This window comes from Eschrichtius robustus, chromosome 6 (assembly GCF_028021215.1).
Source record: "Eschrichtius robustus isolate mEscRob2 chromosome 6, mEscRob2.pri, whole genome shotgun sequence".
Lineage (NCBI taxonomy): Eukaryota > Metazoa > Chordata > Mammalia > Artiodactyla > Eschrichtiidae > Eschrichtius > Eschrichtius robustus.
In genome coordinates this window covers 25,096,430-25,117,179 of record NC_090829.1, presented here as the reverse complement: position 1 = coordinate 25,117,179, position 20,750 = coordinate 25,096,430, and the positions used below count along the sequence as shown (strand labels likewise).

The window sequence follows — 20,750 nt, the reverse complement described above, 5'->3', positions numbered from 1 at the left end:
GTTGTTTTTTAATGCATCATTTTTAAGGTGAATGCACTGTTTGAAAAATACATCATTTTAATTTTAAATCAAGATGTTTGGCATCATTTTCTGCTGATTTCAGCACCTCCCCCCTCCACCCCACTTCTCCCAAATCCCCTCAAGCATGCCTGCTGTGACTGTGGTCCTTCCTGACTCAGGCCTTCCCTATCCAGCTTCCCCAGGCCAATTGCTCCCTGGTGAGGTCTTGTGATGGGGAAGCTGCAAGCACACTTCAAAACTAAGGCCCAAAAAGATAATGCAAACTCAGAAAAATTGTAAGGCAAGAAAGAAACTCTGTGGGACTGTGGTGCTCCTGTATATTCCGAGGGTTGGAAAGCACAGTTTCTTTGGCTTATAATATAAAAATTGGCCAAGATTAAGATCAATTCCAGATTAGGGGGGAAATCATTCTTGAGGCACAGGTTTTCAGTTGTGTTGGATGTCTTTCCTTTTGCAACCCTCCCCTGGGTACTGAGGAATGAATACTCTTGGTGAGATGGGGGACCAGGCCCTTCTCACACACACCTATTATTTTCTCTTCCTCTGCTGATCTGTAGCCAGGGAGTCCCCCTGTCATGTTAGTACCACAGCTAGTGGAGGTAAGGGGGGGTAGGCAACCTACGCAGCAAAGGGCACCAGCAGCCAATCCAAGCTATATGTAGGGAGTTAGAAGGTCAGGAGTCTGGGTGTCTAGGGTTGGGAGTAGGAAACCATATCATTTGATTTTCAAACTGGAACTCCTGAGAGCTAAGTGAGGCATGATAAATAATTAGGCCAGGACAACAGGTATTACCTGGGACTGTTCTTGTCAAACCAGAAGGTATGGTTACCTTAGTAAAGGGTCACAAAGGTAACAGAGGTAAGTTCATATGTCAAGAATCTTATGCAGAAACATAGGAGACTCTCTGCCCATCGGTGTCTAGGTGCTGTGGCAATGATCTGGAAAATGTAGGTGGTCTTTATGTACTTGAAGCTCATGAGGACATATCCAGTAGTGGGGTGGATAATCTGAACCCATAGGTGGGTGGCAGATGGACTATTTTAGTTAAGAAGGCGGTCCCTGGCGTCATATTACTTGGTTCAAATGCTACTTACCAGCTGTGTGATGCTGGGTGAGATGATTAGTTTCCCTATGCTTCAATTTCCCCATTTGTAAAATGGGATATTCCTAACTATCAATACTTTGTAGGGTCATTGTGAGTTGCAAATGAGAAAATACATGTAAAGCACTTAGAACAGTGCCTGGTTCATAGTAAGTGTTCAAGGTATATTAACTGTTAGTTTTATTATCTTTATTGTTATCAACAAAGCAATGGACTCACAATTAGAAGCTCGATCTTTGCAACTTGCTTTATTTATTTATTATTATACCCTTACTTTTCCTCAGGCTTTTAAAAGTTTAGGGTAAACAGCCAATTATAAAACTTTAGGAGAAAATATATTTATGACATCAAGATAAGAGAAGATTTTTTTAAAGAAGTTACCAAAAGCTGAATCAAAGTAAAAATGGAATAAATTTTACTACATTAAAATGAAAAAATTTTGCATGAAAAGATACCACTGACAAAGTTAAAAAGCAATGTTAAAAAGTTTAAGGAGGTGAGAGAACAGAAGAATGTATTTGAAGTGTAAATAACCAAAACAGAATAGTAATCAGGTTGTGTGAAGAACTAATAAACAAGAAAAAGTCATACTGGGTAAAAGGTATGATCCAAAAATTCACTAAAGAGATGTCACAAAAGACCAATAAACAAGGAAAATATGCTTATTTCATTAGTAATGGGAAATGCAAAGAAAACAGTAATGTGGTAGCAGCTCATATATATCTTACTGGTAAAAATTAGAAATTTGTCAATACTGAGTGTTGGCTAGAAGGTGGAGAAATACTCCTGTACTTTCCCGTGGAGTGTAAATGGTGTAACCACTTTAAAGTTACTTCAACCTACTACGGTTGAAGATTTGTATACCTTATCATCCAGCAGTTCTACTGCTATGTATTTTCCTCTTTTAGAGAAATTTACACACATGTGCAAAGGCTTAAGTACAAGAAAATCTATTGCATTATTTTTAGTCATAGTGAAAATAGGAAAATACCTAATTGCCCTAATTCTCTTATCAGAGAAGGGAAAAAACAATCGTGATATATTCATCCAACAGAAGGCTATACAGCAGTTTAAGCGAATAGACAAGATGCACGTGTATTAACGTAGATAAATTGTAAGAACACTTCTGAATGTAAAAAGCAGGATGCAAAAGGCTATTTATGGCTAAATTTCTGTAAAATTTAAAAATACACAAATAATATTAATTATTGCTATGGATACATGTATATGAAGTACAAGAATACAGTCATGGACGGAAAACACTTTCTAACTTCAGGGTATTGGTCACTTCTGGGGAAGGGTCTTCAACTCTGACACATCATTTAAAACTTGTTTGAAGCAAACTTAAGAATATAAATATAATAAAAAGAGAAACAGCTCTGGTTTAGGGTTTCAAAGTTCAGTGGTGCCTCTGAGCGATCCTGTGATTTTCCACACGTCCCTTGAACTTTCTGGGGGATAACATTAGGTCAGGGTTTCAAACATTTTTTAGCAGAGGAACACTTCATTCAAAGAAAATCTGAAAATCCTTCACAATGTGTGAAACAGGTGAAATCAAAACGGCTCAGGCAGAACCTGGAGGGCAGAGCCAGGGTGGACGCAGCGCAGTTGTCTCCACTTGCCATCACCACCACTCCCTCCGTGGAGCCCAGGGATTGGCAGAAATCAGTTTGCAGACCCCTAAGTTGGGTGACCTCTAAGGCAGCTTCTCCTTCTGACAGCCTGTGTGTCTATGGCACTATGTATTTCTTAAACAACAGCCTACAGGTGGTAAAGCCTATTTCTCTGATGAGTCCCTGCCGCATATAAGAGCTCTGTAGGAAACCATTCTTCCATCTGGAAAAATGGAAGAATGCTTTTCACTGTGAATAACTATCTCCTAACCTGGCCATTCCACAGATTTGAATGTCAAGAACAGGATTTCTCCCCATTTTTAAAAAACAGTAATTCATTATCTTTTTGCTGCTTGTATGGCTTCCTTACCTCCCTAAACTTATATCCTTACCATTCTTCGCCCTGATCTTACTTATTCTAAGTAAATATCGTTGAATGAATGGATGTCTCCTGGGTTTGGTCCTTTCTTTCCATTCTGTCACAGTCACCTTCATTCACATTGTCATTACCTTGTGCTCATTTTGGTTCTGTGACTTGACAATGGTTTCCCTTCATCCAGGCTAAACTTGAGGCCCCTTCAAACTAATCTACCTGAGACACCTTTTTTTTTTTTTTTAAATGACTTTATTTTTTGAGTAAGTAATACATTCATGTGGCTCAACGTTCAAAAGGTACAAAAAAGGTAGGTTGGAATCTTGAAGACATTATTCAATATCATTTCTTTTGCCCATTTGATTTTTAACTTGATAGTATTTATTTAAAAAGACTTGTTGTTGTTGCAGTATAGTTGCCCATCTGATTTTATAGCTAGTTGAGACATAGGTACAGGAATGAGAAAGACGGAGAGCAAAAGCTAGGTAAAATAGTGAGTCTCAGTCTGTAAGCTGGCTTGCTCATCTTTCACCCCAGAATTAGAAAGACTGACCCACTCAGCCACGGACCCAGCTGGACAGCATGAGCCTTCCCTAGGCCTGGGAGGGGCATCCACTTTGAGCAAGCAGGCCGGTTCCAACACGGAGAGAGAGGGAGCTGAGATGCACACACTCAGTTCCTTTACTCCAGCTTACCAATTAGACTAGTCACTCTCTGTTTCCTAGGGAGAGTGAGTGAAAGGTGGGACCAGGGCCAGGAGTGTTAAATCCTGTACAGCGCTCCGCAGCTGGTGTGCTGATGGGTTACAGGTGTGCCACGAGATATCGATCCCTTCATCCTCAGGCGGAGGATGGTCAGAGTCCTAGTCTCATCTTTTCACCCCTGAGTAGTCTCATCAGGACCCTAATTTCCCCACAGTTTACCCCATTGACCCAATATACTCATTTTCTGTGTGTGTGTCATGATGGCAAAAATGCTGGGATGCCCTGCTCTAAGCAGCAGTCTTCTCTGTATCCATAGATATGAAGCCAGGGCAAAGAAAGTCATCCCTCACTGAGTACATACAGAAAATCCTTCTCGCAACCCCCGTGCTTCCTGCCACCAAGTTCTCCTCCCTGGCCTCCCCGGAAGCAACTGATTGTGTGTGTATATATATATATATATATATATATATATATGTATAACTTATATATATAATATGCAATAGACGATAGTATATATATATGCATATATACACACGCACATATTTATAATATGCAGGTAAATATTCTACATGTCCTCCTTTTCCACACAAATCATGGAATAGGCCAAATGCTTTAACAAACTACCCTCAAATCTCTATGACTTAACACAATCAAAGTTTATTTCTTGCTTGTGTTCCAATCCAGTGTGGCCTTTGGGCCACGAGGGGACCACTGTAGTCTTCTCCGGGGGCCACTAATCATTCCCAACTTCCTTTAATCTAGCGGTTCTGCTAGTCCCTAGTGTTTGGGACCTCTGCCAGATGTTCTACAGGAGCTAACAAAGGCAGAAAGACAGAGAACATGGAAGATTTAGGGGATTTTTAGAGACCGGGGCTGGAAATTATTTATATTACTCCTATCCATATTCAATTGGCCAGACCTTTGTCATATGGCCCCATGTGACTACAAGGAAATGTGGTCTAAGTGTCTGGCCAGGACAAAAAGAAAATAGGGTGTGGTGAGGCCATAGCAGTGTTTGTTACACGTGCCAGACAGACTGTTCTACACCTTGCTTTTTTAGCTTGACGGCAAATTTTACAAAGCAACCATATCAGTTCATAGACACTTTCCTCAGCCTTTCTAACAGTTGCATAGTATTCAGATTTACAATGTATAGTTGACCCTTGAACAACACAAGTTTGAACTGTGTGGGTCCACTTATATGCAGATTTTTTTCAATAACAAGTACTGCAGTACTAGATGATCCATAGTTGGTTGAATCCGCGGATGCAGAACCATGGATAAGCAGGAACTGCAGAAAGGGAAGAACCTCATATACACAGGGCCAACTGTGAGTTACACCCAGTTTTCGACTGCATGGAGGGTCAGCACCGCTAACCCCTACCTTGGTCAAGGGTCAGCTGAATATTGTGATTTATTTAACCAGTCCATTGTTCAATCATCCTCGATGCTTTCTTTTTTCCCACTTATTCATCTGCAATGAATACTCTTGTCCTTATGTCATTCCACACATGTGCAAGCATATCTGCAGGATAAATTCTCAGATGAGGTGTTGCTGAATCAAACGATATGGATATTTGGGCTTCCCTGGTGGCGCAGTGGTTAAGAATCCACCTGCCAGAGGGAGGAACACTCCCAAACTCATTCTACGAGGCCACCATCACCCTGATACCAAAACCAGACAAAGATGTCACAAAGAAAGAAAACTACAGGCCAATATCACTGATGAACATAGATGCAAAAATCCTCAACAAAATACTAGCAAACAGAATCCAACAGCACATTAAAAGGATCATACACCATGATCAAGTGGGGTTTATCCCAGGGATGCAAGGATTCTTCAACATATGCAAATCAATCAATGTGATACACCATATTAAAAAATTGAAGGAGAAAAACCATATGATCATCTCAATAGATGCAGAGAAAGCTTTCGACAAAATTCAACACCCATTTATGATAAAAGCCCTGCAGAAAGTAGGCATAGAGGGAACTTTCCTCAACATAATAAAGGCCATATATGACAAACCCACAGCCAACATTGTCCTCAATGGTGAAAAACTGAAACCATTTCCACTAAGATCAGGAACAAGACAAGGTTGCCCACTCTCACCACTATTATTCAACATAGTTTTGTAAGTGTTAGCCACAGCAATCAGAGAAGACAAAGAAATAAAAGGAATCCAAATCGGAAAAGAAGAAGTAAAGCTGTCACTATTTGCAGATGACATGATACTATACATAGAGAATCCTAAAGATGCTACCAGAAAACTCCTAGAGCTAATCAATGAATTTGGTAAAGTAGCAGGATACAAAATAAATGCACAGAAATCTCTTGCATTTCTATACACTAATGACGAAAAATCTGAAAGTGAAATTAAGAAAACACTCCCATTTACCATTGCAACAAAAAGAATAAAATATCTAGGAATAAACCTGCCTAAGGAGACAAAAGACCTGTATGCAGAAAATTATAAGACACTGATGAAAGAAATTAAAGATGATACAAATAGATGGAGAGATATACCATGTTCCTGGATTGGAAGAATCAACATTGTGAAAATGACTCTACTACCCAAAGCAATCTACAGATTCAATGCAATCCCTATCAAACTACCACTGGCATTTTTCACAGAACTAGAACAAAAAATTTCACAATTTGTATGGAAACACAAAAGACCCCGAATAGCCAAAGCAATCTTGAGAACGAAAAATGGAGCTGGGGGAATCAGGCTCCCTGACTTCAGACTATATTACAAAGCTTCAGTAATCAAGACAGTATGGTACTGGCACAAAAACAGAAATATAGATCAATGGAACAGGGTAGAAAGCCCAGAGATAAACCCACACACATATGGTCACCTTATCTATGATAAAGGAGGCAAGCATATACAGTGGAGAAAAGACAGCCTCTTCAATAAGTGGTGCTGGGAAAATTGGACAGGTACATGTAAAAGTATGAAATTAGAACACTCCCTGACACCATGCACTAAAATAAACTCAAAATGGATTAAAGACCTAAGTGTAAGGGCAGACACTATCAAACTCTTAGAGGAAAACATAGGCAGAACACTCTATGACATACATCACAGCGAGATTCTTTTTGACCCAGCTCCCAGAGAAATGGAAATAAGAACACAAATAAACAAATGGGACCTAATGAAACTTAAAAGCTTTTGCACAGCAAAGGAAACCATAAACAAGACCAAAAGGCAACCATCAGAATGGGAGAAAATATTTGCAAATGAAGCAACTGACAAAGGATTAATCTCCAAGATTTACAAGCAGCTCATTCAGCTCAATAACAAAAAAACCAACAACCCAATCCAAAAATGGGCAGAAGACCTAAATAGACATTTCTCCAAAGAAGATATACAGATGGCCTACAGACACATGAAAGAATGCTCAACATCGTTAATCATTAGAGAAATGCAAATCAAAACTACAGTGAGATATCATCTCACACCGGTCAGAATGGCCATCATCAAAAAATCTAGAAACAATAAATGCTGGAGAGGGTGTGGAGGAAAGGGAACACTCTTGCACTGTTGGTGGGAGTGTAAATTGATACAGCCACTATGGAGAACAGTATGGAGGTTCCTTAAAAAACTACAAATAGAACTACCATACGACCCAGCAATCCCAATACTGGGCATATACCCTGAGAAAACCATAGGTCAAAAAGAGTCATGTACCAAAATGTTCATTGCAGCTCTATTTACAATAGCCAGGACATGGAAGCAACCTAAATGCCCATCGACAGATGAATGGATAAAGAAGATGTGGCACATATATACAATGGAATATTACTCAGCCATAAAAAGAAATGAAATGGAGGTATTTGTAATGAGGTGGATGGAGTTAGAGTCTGTCATACAGAGTGAAGTAAGTCAGAGAAAAACAAATACAGTATGCTAACACATATATACGGAATCTAAGGGAAAAAAAAAAAAGGCCATGAAGAACCTAGTGGCAAGACGGGAATAAAGACACAGACCTACTAGAGAATGGACTTGAGGATATGGGTAGGGGGTGGGATGAGATGTGACAGGGTAAGAGAGTGTCATGGACATATATACACTACCAAATGTAAAATAGATAACTAGTGGGAAGCAGCCGCATAGCACAGGGAGATCAACTCGGTGCTTTGTGACCACCTAGAGGGGTGGGATGGGGAGGGTGGGAGGGAGGGAGATGCAAGAGGGAAGAGAAATGGGAACATATTGTATATGTATAACTGATTCACTTTGTTATAAAGCAGAAGCTAACACACCATTGTAAGGCAATTATACTTCAATAAAGATGTTTAAAAAAAAAAAAAAAGAATCCACCTGCCAAAGCAGGGGACATGGGTTCGAGCCCTGGTCCGGGAAGATCCCACATGCCGCGGAGCAACTAAGCCCGTGCGCCACAACTACTGAGCCTGCGTGCCACAGCTATTGAAGCCCGTGTGCCTAGAGCCCGTGCTCTGCAACAAAAGAAGCCACTGCAATGAGAAGCCCGTGCACCGCAACGAAGAGTAGCCCCCGCTCCCTGCAACTACAGAAAAGCCCGCTTGCAGCAACAAAGACCCAACGCAGCCAAAAATAAATAAATAAGTAAATTTCAAAAACAAAACAAAACAAATGGTATGGATATTTGACATTTTGATACCTTTTGCTAAATTACTCTACTAAAAGGTTATACAAATTTATACTCCCAATAGCCATTTTATTGTTTAATCCTGCTGTGTAAAATATCTCTACTTTTTTCTGTGTTTGAATGAATATAGTTTCAGTTCATTTCTGCTGGGCCAGAGCGGCCACACTGGATTGGAACACAAGCAAGAAATAAACCTTGGTTGTGTTAAGTCATAGAGATTTGAGGGTAGTTTGTTAAAGCATTTGGCCTATTCCATGATTTGTGTGGAAAAGGAGAACGTGTAGAATATTTACCTGCATATTATATATAAGCAGTATGCATAGCCAGGCCTTGACCTCCTCCCACATCACTCAGGAGGTCTACATTTTCTAACTTCTGTTCCCCAAGTGCACCTTGCACCTCCAATCCTTAACCCATTGCTTCAACAGTTTCTTCCATTTCAATTCAGGTATAGTGAGCATTTCTTGAGAAACAATCAGTGTCAGGTACCAAGTAGAACACTTTACATCTCTTATTATATCTAATCCTCAAAAGCAAGTCTGGGAAGTAGGCATTTGCATGCCAATATTACAAATGATGAAACTGAGCCTCCGAGAGATTAAGTGAACTAAGCTCATCTAATTAGTAGGTGGTATATTTCCATTAGATATTCTGAATTTGTTCTCCATTCTCCCCCTCTGTTGCTTTTCATACCAAAACTTAGGGCAGAGGAAAGGAGACGCACACCCTTGAGTTGTCTCTATGTATATCCCAAAGCTGCCTCCCCCGAGCAAGCCAAGTTTTCTTTGAATTCTCATATTTATATTAAAAATGCATACAGGTTTTGATTTTCACTTTTAAATATAACTGCATTTTAAAAATATTTAAAATATTTCAAACTGCTTGCTATCAAGTATAACTGAAACTCCAGGAAGCTGCCAGTTTCCCTTATGGCTTGGTGAACCCTGGCCCACTGCTTCCAGGGCAGACAAAGGAGCATGGTTCTGTATGTTGGTGCCCCATGGAGAGGCTCCTACCCATCTTTCAAAACCCAGCTCATACGCTGCTTCAACATCAAGCCTCCGTGCAGGGTCAGCAAGCCCAGAGTGGTGTCTCTGTCCTAGAGAACCATGAACTACAATGTAACCCTGTGCCTTGTACTGAAACTACACAGCGTCTTTCTTTTGGCTATAACCTTCACGGATTCAGTCCATCTATCATATATCTTCAAGAACTTTGCAACAGAGAAGAGGCTTGTTAGATTTCTAATGAACAAAGCGTTGAAGATAAGTGAACGCATTATTGTGTTAACCACTTTTACTTTTCCAAAAGAATTGGGAATTACCAAAATAATGAAAGCCTACTTCTGAGTCCCAACTTCTCTTAAACACTCCTAAGTCTTGCTTTAAGTAGTTATGTTAGCCTGGTTCTCCCTTGGAAAGCACACATTTAGCTTGCCCATGCAGATACACCCAATTCCCAGCAATATCCCTGACACATTCATTGACACTGGGCATGCCATTCATTTCTTCTCCTGTCTCTGGAAAAAGGGGATAATTGCATTTGCCAGTTACCACTCAGGAATGCTGTCAGAGTTGATGAAACTATGTTTCTAAAAGGCCTCTTTGGGAGTAATATGCCACATAAATCCCAGTCCCCTATTAAAGTGGTTCTTTTAATGCTTATTTATTTAGTAGTTGCCTAGAACACTGATATTTCTTACTAGATAGTTCATATTGAGTTGCTGGATGCCATAATACTCAGGACCAAACAGAATTTTTTTTAAAAATTAATTAATTAATTAATTTATTTTTGACTGTGTTGGGTCTTCATTTCTGTGAGAGGGCTTTCTCTAGTTGCGGCGAGTGGGGGCCACTCTTCATCGCGGTGCGCGCGCCTCTCACTATCGCGGCCTCTCTTGTTGTGGAGCACAGGCTCCAGACGCGCAGGCTCAGTAGTTGTGGCTCACGGGCCTATTTGCTCTGCGGCATGTGGGACCCTCCCAGACCAGGGCCCGAACCCGTGTTCCTTGCATTGGCAGGCAGATTATCAACCACTGCGCCACCAGGGAAGCCCCAGACAGAATTTTTGTATCTATAACCTTCTGATGAGGGTTAAACTTGGTACCTTTGCTTTCTGCTTTTGGAAGTTTTCAAGTTGATTATCTCTATCAACATGTCCAGGCCATTCCTAGCCAAATACCGGTGCATATTTGAGTTAATAAGTAAAACTACTGCATCCGTGTAGTAGTTGAACATATTGGTATTTTTCTGTCTCATATTATCTGGTATTTTAAGAATTGAATCTCAGTATTTAAAAATCTCACAGTTTTCATGAAGCATCCATAATTCTACCACCTGAGTCTCAGGTCGGTTGCTCCAAATTAGCCATTCCTTATATGGGACGATAAACCATCTAAGAACTGAATGGTCTGAATTTTTAAATTCTAGTAACTGTCTATAAATGTACTGTCCAATAGTTACTAGCCACAGAAAATAAAAATTTCAGTCCCTCAGTTCCAGTAGCTTGCAATTCAGTTGCTCAATAGATCATGTGACCCATGGTTACTGTGTTGGGCAGGACAGTAATAGAACATTTTCACATCACAGAAAGTCCTACTGGACAGTGCTGGTCTATAAAATTTGTAACTTAAGACTAATGTATTTAGCTGGAAGATTTTTAACTTTCTGCTCTTCCCTTTCACACCTGTCTTAGGTTTTTTCCCCCCTCATACTATAATGAAAAATTTTAATTGTTTGGGCCTTAAAAATAGTCTCATCTCCAAGGCCACGATTTGAACACAAAGTCTGAGGAAAATGACATGTGGAATCGCCATCTGGAGGTTGGTGCAGCGGCAGATCCAGCCCTTTCTGAGAAATTGCCTGGGTTTGGAGTTACTCCCAGAACTCTGATTTAGCAGTTCCCAAGCTTATAGCAAGTCTGAAAGGAACACAAATCTGTTTTGTATATACAAATAAATCCTCGTACGCTGCATGCCATTCTCAGCCTGCCAGTTTCATCTGGCTGCTCCAGAAAATATAATTCAATAACACATTAGTTAACCTGCATGCAGGGAATGGGGCATTCTGATTATTGAAATGTTCTGGTTGAGTGATTAACCTGATTTTTGCAGAAAAACTGCCAAGGCGAGGGATTTTCTGTCCAAGATGTTGTGCCACTGTAATTCTCTCTTCCAGATGGTCACGGCTGCATTGCTTCTCTCCTCCAGAACTCAGAAATGCATCTCTTTGCTAAAAACTTTCAAATATGCAATTGATACACTCTCAAAGAGGCCTCAAAAATAGATCAATAATGGTGTTTCAGATAATCTTAGAAAAAAGAGTAAACTTAGAAGGAAAAGTAATATCTTTGCCCAAATGTTACACAGTTGTAGCACTCAAAGAGTTCCTAGCAACAGGGCAACTTCTTCAAATAGTATAACTTCAAAATATTAATTCAGATACTTCATTTTCTTTAGTAATAAATACTTAAAAGTGCTTACTAGATGTTAGGCAACGCTGCAAGGGCTTTGTAATTATTAATTCATTTAATTTTTATAACCACCTTAAAATTAGGTACCAGATTATTGTATTCATTTTCAAGATGAAGAAACTGGCACAGAGAGTTAGGGATGGGCCAAGCTGATCTATCTGAATGCTCACTGGTACAAGAAGTTGTAGCATCAATGAGGGAATAACTAGGTTTATGAGAGGGTGCCCAGCTGAGTTAGGTGGCTCCTACTTCCCCCCCTTCCCCTTCCCAAATATTAGAAGAGTAGAGTTGAGGGGCCAGTATGCGGAAAAGCTAAGAGGGACTCTGGCAAGGCTCAGTTAGGCCCAAAGTAAAAAATGGGAGTTAAGGAAGGCTTTTCTTAATTTTTACTTAAGTAATTCTTACCTGTAATGTGTAAGGTTGTTAGGGATATATATAATTCATTCCATTTTAATAGATTTGTCTCTCAAAGGCAATTAATTTTTTTTTTCCAATTTAGCAAATATATATTGAGCAATGGGCTAGCACTGGGAGGGATGAAAGCAGCACAGAATTGACTAAGACATCATTGTGATCCTTGATGGGTTCCCAATTTAACTGGGAAAACAGTCAAACGGAAACCGATAATCGCGTAAAACACGTTATGAAACACATATGCTGCAAGGGAGGGTACAAAGTGCTGAAAGAGCATAGAAGAAAGAAGGGTCAGTTTTGACTTGGGAAATCAAAGCATGTTTCAGAGAGGAGTAGCTTTTGAGATCCAGCTTCAGAGATGAGTAAGAATTCAGGCAAAAAGGGGGAGGAGATTAGAAAGTATAGTTGTGAAACCCATACATCTCAAAGATTTTTGACGAGTGCTGTAATGGTAAGAAGCCCTTAGTGGTGAAATAATGAATGGCATTGTGTGTGTGTGTGTGTGTGTGTGTGTGTGTGTGTGTGAAAGAGAGAGAGAGAGAGAGGGAAAGTGTGGAAGAAGAGAATGAGCCTAAGGAAGGTTTTAAAGATTAAATGAGTTATCATTTTCAGACTACCCAGCAAATAGCAGATATTGGATTCAAGAATTTCTACATCTCATTTCATTGTACTTCACACCAAGGAATTTTTTGCCAAGTTTATTTTAACATTTAAGTAAAAGCCAATAAACAGATACTAGAAAATCCAGTTTCACTTTCAAATGTGTTTTTCCAGAGCCCAGAAAATATTTTGAACTTCAGAATGGGATAAAGTGGGAAAAGTAAGACTAAATTTCTAAAAATGTTTTATTTGGGAAAACCTTAAATAAATCCTTGCCAGAGCTAAAATGTTGGAACACTACCAATCCCCTCAACCAGAAAAAAATAAAATAGAATTGAAAATATGAGGAATGAATAACTTATCAAAGGAAAAGGAAAAGGTTTTCTTTGCCTAGAGAGGTTTCATTGAGGTTTTTTTGATGTTCTTATTAGCTACAGAATAGAGTGTAAGTTTTGCATTTAAAATATTACTTTATAGTTGTATTCAATTATGAATTTCTAAGTTTGCATTTTCTCTTATTTTCATCTTTGCTAATTTAATATAATGTTAATATGCCTCAGACAACCTTAGCAAGGGTGACTATAACAATTTTTTTAAACTTATTTTTAGTAGCCCAAAGGAGCATCTTCTTAACTATACTTTTGTCTTTTCTGGCAGATGACATTTGATCCAGAAATCTTCTTCAATGTTTTACTGCCACCAATTATATTTCATGCCGGATATAGCCTAAAGAAGGTAAATATACAGTGATTGTTTTCTTCTTTTATCATTAAGTAGAGAATTTTGCCAGCACTAATGAAAAAATTTTTTTTATTTTATGGGTTTACCTATTTGGTAAGAATATCATTATCTTAGATCATATGTGATACAGATTCAAATCTGACATGCTTAGAATTCTTCTAAATCCTGCTATGTACAATATACTGACCGATAGCCACGTGCCATTGAAATGTGACTAGTCTGAATGGTGTGCTTTTACTTTTTTGGTTTTTTTTTTTTTACTTTTATTTATTTATTTATTTTTTAATATTTGGGGTTTTTTAATCAGTCGTTTTTCTACAGTTATCATAGTTTATTTTATTTATTTATTTTTGGCCACGTGGGGTCTTCATTGCTGTGCGCAGGCTTTCTCCAGTTGCAGTGAGCGGGGGCTACTCTTCGTTGAGGTGCACGGACTTCTCATTGCGGTGGCCTCTCTTGTTGTGGAGCACAGGCTCTAGGCACGCGGGCTTCAGTAGTTGTGGCGCTCGGGCTCAGTAGTTGTGGTGCCTGGGCTTACTTGCTCCACGGCATGTGGAATCTTCCCAGACCAGGGCTTGAACCCATGTCCCCTGCATTGGCAGGCTGATTCTTAACCACTGCACCACCAGGGAAGCCCCTGAAGACGTGCTTTAAGTGTACAATATGCACTGGATTTTACAGACTCAGTATCAAAATAATGTAAATTATTTCAATAATGCTTTATATTGATTTCATATAGAAATGATAATGTTTGAATATATTGGGTTAAATAAAACATTTTATTATCAACGTTCATTTTACTTTTTAAAAACTTATTTTAATGTGGCTACTAGAAAAATTTTAAATGACATATATGGTTTACATTATATTTCTACTGAGCAATATTATTCTAGATGATTATAACCAAAGAGTTTGCTGTGAATTACATTGGGTTTACCCATCACCCATTGGGTGAGAACTTAAGATTGCTCTGCTAATACTCAGCTGTTGATGCTCATAGAGACAAAGTCCAGTTTTGCAGTTTCTATGCACTTGCAAAACATTACTTAGGTGCAGCCTGAATGCTCACATTTCCTAAATTAGTAATTCACATAAAAGTTTAGGTGCTAGCATCCCCAGTGCTGCAGAGTGAGGTTCTGGCCTGAATGAGTTTTGAGATGCAGAGGTAGTGCAGTTGCTTTTCTGCTGCCCACCACCCACTCCAGAGATTCCTAGGGCTCTCCTCCTTTGGTCTGTGGGCTCCAGCAGCCTTTGCTTTTTCAGCACAGGCCTGATTTTCTTGTGTACTCCAGGCTCCCTCTTTCTGTCAGTTCTGGCTACTCAGATGCCACTTACAGAACTGGAAGGGAGTTTTCCCAAGCAAGCATTTGAAAAGATTTAGAAAGCTAGACTTATTCCAGTCATCCTTCCTCATCCCCAGCCCCAAGACTAGGCATCATTTTGTGTGATTCATTAGAATAAACTGTTGTAGGTGATTAAGGTTTTGTTTCATCACATTCAGAAGAACTGTAAATCAGAGATCCAATAAAAGTCAAAAGACAACTTAAATCTTTTAGAATAGTGCATTTAAAGTGCTAAAGGGGTTTCAGTGACAACAAAACTTCTGAAAAACTCTGTCTTCCTTTAATCATCCCAGAATCCTGCATGGCCATTGCCCCAGTCCCTTCCCTCTCTCTCAGGTCCAGCCAATTCTGGCAGTAGTTTCCCTCATCTCTACCCTGTCACCTTCCAGGTGTATTTTTTCCCCTGTTTTTTTGAAATTTCTGTCCTTTGCTGTGCAAATCAGTTAAGCCTTATTTGTACAATAAGACCAGGAACTACTGCTCCAAAAACAAAATTTGCCTCAACAGTGAGGGAAGGGTGGGGCAATTTATTGCATTTATTTTTATTTCCTGTTAACACTAAGAAGAAAAATGCTGATGTACTATATAAAATATATCTTTTTCTCCCCAGAGACACTTTTTTCAGAACTTAGGATCTATTTTAACATATGCCTTCTTGGGAACTGCCATCTCCTGTATCGTCATAGGGTAAGTGACATTCAGAGCTCAAGTTCCAGAAGGCTGTAGGGCCGGTGCTCTGGAAATGTGGGAGGAATCTCACATTTCCTGGACTCACACTGACTGGGTGAATTGTCTATTTTTTTCAGTATATCACCTCTTTATACATTTTTCTGACTCAATTCCAAGGCTTGCGTGTCTTCTGACAAACACAAGTCTTCAAATCAAAGCAAACTAGAATTAGACTGTTGGATTTTCTCTGTGAGTTTTGAACTTCTGACTTAGGGAATGTGGATAATTTGGTTTGAGCTATGTGAAGCACATTGCCTTTTTTGGCTTAAATAACGCAGATACGCACATCGCATTCGTTTTCCTTCTTCTTGGCAGAACCTTACCTATAGTTGATGGGAGTAAAATAGTAACTATACGTCAAGGGTTTTCTTTCTAAGGGAAAGTTTACAAGAGAGCAGTCTGAGACAGCCATCTCTAAGTATCAGCAGAGTTGTTTAATGCTGGGTTACACTGTAGAACGCAGACTTGTTTTTTTCTCATTGTATTTTATTGGTTATGCTGCTAAGCCCCAAGTCTAACTATACGGACTCTGGCTTGCAGCTCATCATAAAGCAAAATGTGGTACAAAATGGTGAAGCCAATCCAATTCATTTATAATCCTATCCAATACGTTAAATCTCCACTGCAGAAAACATGTACAGCTGCTATGACTACGGTGGCGTGGATGTCTTAAACTGTCGATACAGCCAGTTCTACCCTGGAATTTTACTGCATACAGCTGTTATATCCCTAACACAAGAAACTGAGGCTAAAAACACACATTAGTCACTCATCCAGCCTTTTCCTTATGAAATGTTTAGTGTGTGTCACTGGAAGGCTAAGGAGCTATCATTACTTGGACCTGAAAGTGGGGAGCGGGTGGGGCTTATTTTGAATTCTCTGTTAAATTTTTATTGATTCAAGCCTAGAACAACTCAGGCTACATTATATGAAAATGTCCAGCATGGTTAAGGCGGTGAGGAAGCTGAAGATTTTAGCACCTGAAGGTGGAGGCTTGCAGAGATGTAGACTGGGGAGCCTTATAAAATCTGGACAACTAAGAGATCTATCAACTGTTTGTGATTGAGAGTCACAGTGGATTTGATCTTTCTCAAAGCTTGTTCGGGGCCGGGGGGGCTTCTCTGTTCTGTGGGTATGCCATAGCTAAATATCCAAATTTCAAAGCTGGCAAGGGCCTCAGAGATCTGTGTAATTAAAACCCCTCCTTCTGAAGATGAGGAATGTAACATCTTGAAAGGCTAATTAATTGTTTCAGTCTCACCATCTATGAGAAGTAGGACCTTGGTCAGGACAAAATTCAGAACTTCTGCTCTTGATCCGGTAGGTCTTTCCATCTCCCCCCTCTTCATTTAGCAATTTATCTTGAATTTCTATACCTGCCTAATATTATTCCTATACATTGACACAAGACTCTGAGATGTGTGGACTCTACAAATGATTATCAGTTTATAGCAAGATTGATCTTTAGCAGTTCTATAATATGGAAATCTGAGATTTATAATAGATCCAAATTCTAAACTTGTGGACAATGCTGTCAAATTATGGCATAATCAGTTTCATTATTACTCTGTTTCCTTTGCATAACTGATTTTAAGTATATATAAGTGTATGCATTTATATAATATGCTTTACTATTATTAAAAATCTATACATCTATTTTTAAAGCACAATAATGTATAGTGTGTGTGTGTGTGTGTATGCTTGCACTTGTGCATTGTATATAATTGACTTGTTCTTAAAAATTTCAATTCAAGAGATCTAGGGATATGTATTTACTGGAGTTGAGAAACTCTTCTAATTGGTTTTTAAGGCTGTGATCAATAATTTATAATGAAAAGTGATTTGAATAAGAAGTACAGCCCTGGCAAAACTTTTAGAATAATGTTCCTTGTTTGAACAGCAAAAACTTGTAGGGTGCCTTCCTAATGTGGGTCATTAGGTTAAAGTGCAGAAGGGTTAGATAGTTTAAAGATTTTAGGATCTTATCCAGCAAGGTAAGGGAAACCGTTGAAGAGCTTTAGCTAGAGCGTGACAAGGTCAGATTTATACTTTAGGAAGGACATTCTGGTGGCCATGTGAAGTGGGAAAAAGGCAGCAAAGGGACTATTTTAGAGGCAATTTCCAGGCTAGGTTGGAAGTGATGAGGCCCTAGTCTTAGGCAGTGGCAGTAAAGGTGGATATGGAGCTATCAACTTGTTGAAATCTTGAGAGAATGAGGTCATCCAGGGCAAGTATGTGGAGTGAGAAAGGAAGGTACTTATGCAACAGCACTATTTGAAGAAAGGAAGAGGTGCCCACGAAGGACTAAGTACTGGGCCCAAGAAACAGGAAGCAAACCAGCAGGGAATGTATCTGGAAGTTAAAGGAAAAGGTAGATGGAGGGTGGACGCTGTCTAACACAGGGGAGGTCAAGTGGGATAGGCGTAGGTCCATTGGATTCAACCCCTAGGAAATGATGGGTGACTCCACACTTATGCTATGGGCAGAAATAGAGGAAGAGTATTGGTAGGTTCTGTTGTTTGGGGTACTGTACAATGAGAAACAATCATTTATTTTTATGCTGTTCTCCAGATACAGTCAGAAATTTTGAAAGAAAGGCACACACTTAAATTCAGACCAAACTGACACTTTCATAATTTGGTGACTCCTGTTGTGAGTCACTCAAACTTAACACTTAAGTCTTAGAAAATGACCAGTTATATTTTCTGATAAATTAATGGTGGTAAGAACAATGCAACAAACATTTATTCAGTGCTTAATATGTACCATGCCCTTTTTAAAAGTACTTTACATGGATTATTTCATTTAATCCTCCAAATAATCCTGTTAAGTAGATACTGTTATTACCCTCATTTAACAGTTGAGACAGCTGAGGTTCAGAAAGAATAACACAGTGTAAGTAATAGGGCTGCTATTAGTAACCAGAGAGTTTGGCTCCAGAGTCAAATTCTTAATGCCAAAAAATGTGCTTTACTTCTATGTATTGGTATCACTAAAAAAATAGCATTTAGAATATTAAACTAAAGAATAAATGGTGTAAATCAGTCAATATTTACTAACATGCCCCTTGTTTCTTCATTTATCCCCTTAAAAGTTCTCACAGACATGAGAGATTTCTATTAGGGAACCCTATCTAAAAGAAATCCACATTTTTAAGGGGAAGAAGGGGGAGGCCTGAGTTTATGCAGATCTATTTATACTTGCATAAAATGGGCAAGAGGAGGGATTCAGGACAGTCAGTTAGATTGGACTCTGAGAATGATTTTATAAAGGAGGCAGATTCTGGGTAGTCATTTAGTGAAGAGGGATGAGGTAGTTGGATTTTCCATACTCTCAAGTGCATTAGTCCTGGTGGGTATGGGGGATATTGTGCAAGTTTCCAAGTTAGAGAGTAAGTCTCACTGAGCAATGTAAGAGAATGTGGGAACTAAAATACTGGAGAGTCAACTGACAGATGGCCATGAAGCCCAGGATCAGAAATATATTATACTTTTATTTTTATTTTTAAAATTTATTTATTTTATTTATTTATCTTTGGCTGCGCTGGGTCTTCATTGCTGCATGCGGGCTTTCTCCAGTTGCGGTGAGCGGGGGCTACTCTTCGTTGCGGTGCGCGGGCTTCTCATTGTGGTGGCTTCTCTTGTTGTGGAGCACGGGCTCTAGGCACACGGGCTTCAGTAGTTGTGGCACCCGGGCTCAGTAGTTGTGGCTCGTGGGCTCTAGAGTGCAGGCTCAGTAGTTGTGGTGCACAGGCTTAGTTGCTCCACGGCATGTGGGATCTTCCCAGACCAGGGCTCGAACCCGTGTCCCCTGCATTGGCAGGCGGATTCTTAACCACTGCACCACCAGGGAAGACCCAGGATCAGAAATTTATGAGAATGTGAAGGTCACAAAGAGTGATTGTGGAATATGAATGAAAACTCAGGTAGTGGGGTCATGGTCTTCTGCAGGTAAATACTGTAATCAAACTACAGGTTGGTTTTAGAGCTGGATTCAGAGGCTTTAGTAATTTAGATCATTGGGTCCATTTAAATGAAAGAGTTCTTAACCTTTATTAACTTCATTTCATTTCAAAAATTAGATGTCAATCATCTTTCATATTACATGGGAAACTTTAACAGTATCCTCCTGGCAATAAAGTCAAAGAAACCTTTAACGATTTTTTTATAGGATGGATTGTTCTTAAAGAATCAAACCATCTTTTCTAGTTTTCTCCCCCATTTTTTTTTTTTTTCCACACACACACACTGTATTTTATTTTTACAAGAGATAAATAGACTGACACCAAGCATTGTACATGGATGACCACAACAAAAGCAACGATGATTGCACTTACCAAACATGAAACACACTCATACTATGTCATAATATTGACATTCAGTCCAGTAATCCTCCACTGTAACAGCTCCTTTACTTTGCAGTGAAAATTGATTTGTATATTCTTTGCCTCTGAGTCCTTGTGGGATTTTTTTTTTTTTTAAATTCAGACAGAAAGTCACAAAAATTATACTCATCCTCATCAGTTCACTCAGTCCCATGTAATTAATTTTTTTTTTTCATCTTGATCTTTTGTTAGCACTTTTATGAGTTCATCAGTTTTTCATTAGAGTTCTGAAAATGCTTATTCATTCAGTTCCGCAGTACAGTCAGTTACCAGAAACCTGTACTTGTCAGAGTCTTTTCCATGAATTTCTTGAAGATGGAACCCTTTTATAGGAACATATTTGCAAAATCATCAGAGTACACCCAGAACTGTCTGTAAATGACAAAAGACTTAAAAATGACCACGGTTAAAGATTTGATGAAAGTTCATAATAATGCAGTTGACAAGAAAATTAATTATTTCTGAGATATACATTTTAAAGTAATAACTAGGATTATTACTTATAACATTATACCAGAACATATAAGATTTTTAGAAATTTCATGTAATGTCTGAAACATTTATATTAACATATTTCCATACATATTTCCATACAAATATAAGATTTTTAGAA

At 39.0% G+C, this 20,750-nt stretch overlaps 1 protein-coding gene across 8 annotated transcripts in view; it reads left to right on the top strand.

The window, feature by feature from the left end:
- Window positions 1-20,750, top strand: part of SLC9A9 (solute carrier family 9 member A9) — a 685,705-nt gene that overhangs the window by 170,730 nt on the left and 494,225 nt on the right. For all 8 annotated transcript variants that reach the window (XM_068546052.1, XM_068546049.1, XM_068546048.1 and 5 more), the window contains 2 exons: window positions 13,598-13,675; window positions 15,635-15,711. In XM_068546052.1, the coding sequence (XP_068402153.1) occupies window positions 13,598-13,675; window positions 15,635-15,711 (155 nt within the window). The remainder of the gene's footprint in view (window positions 1-13,597; window positions 13,676-15,634; window positions 15,712-20,750) is intronic.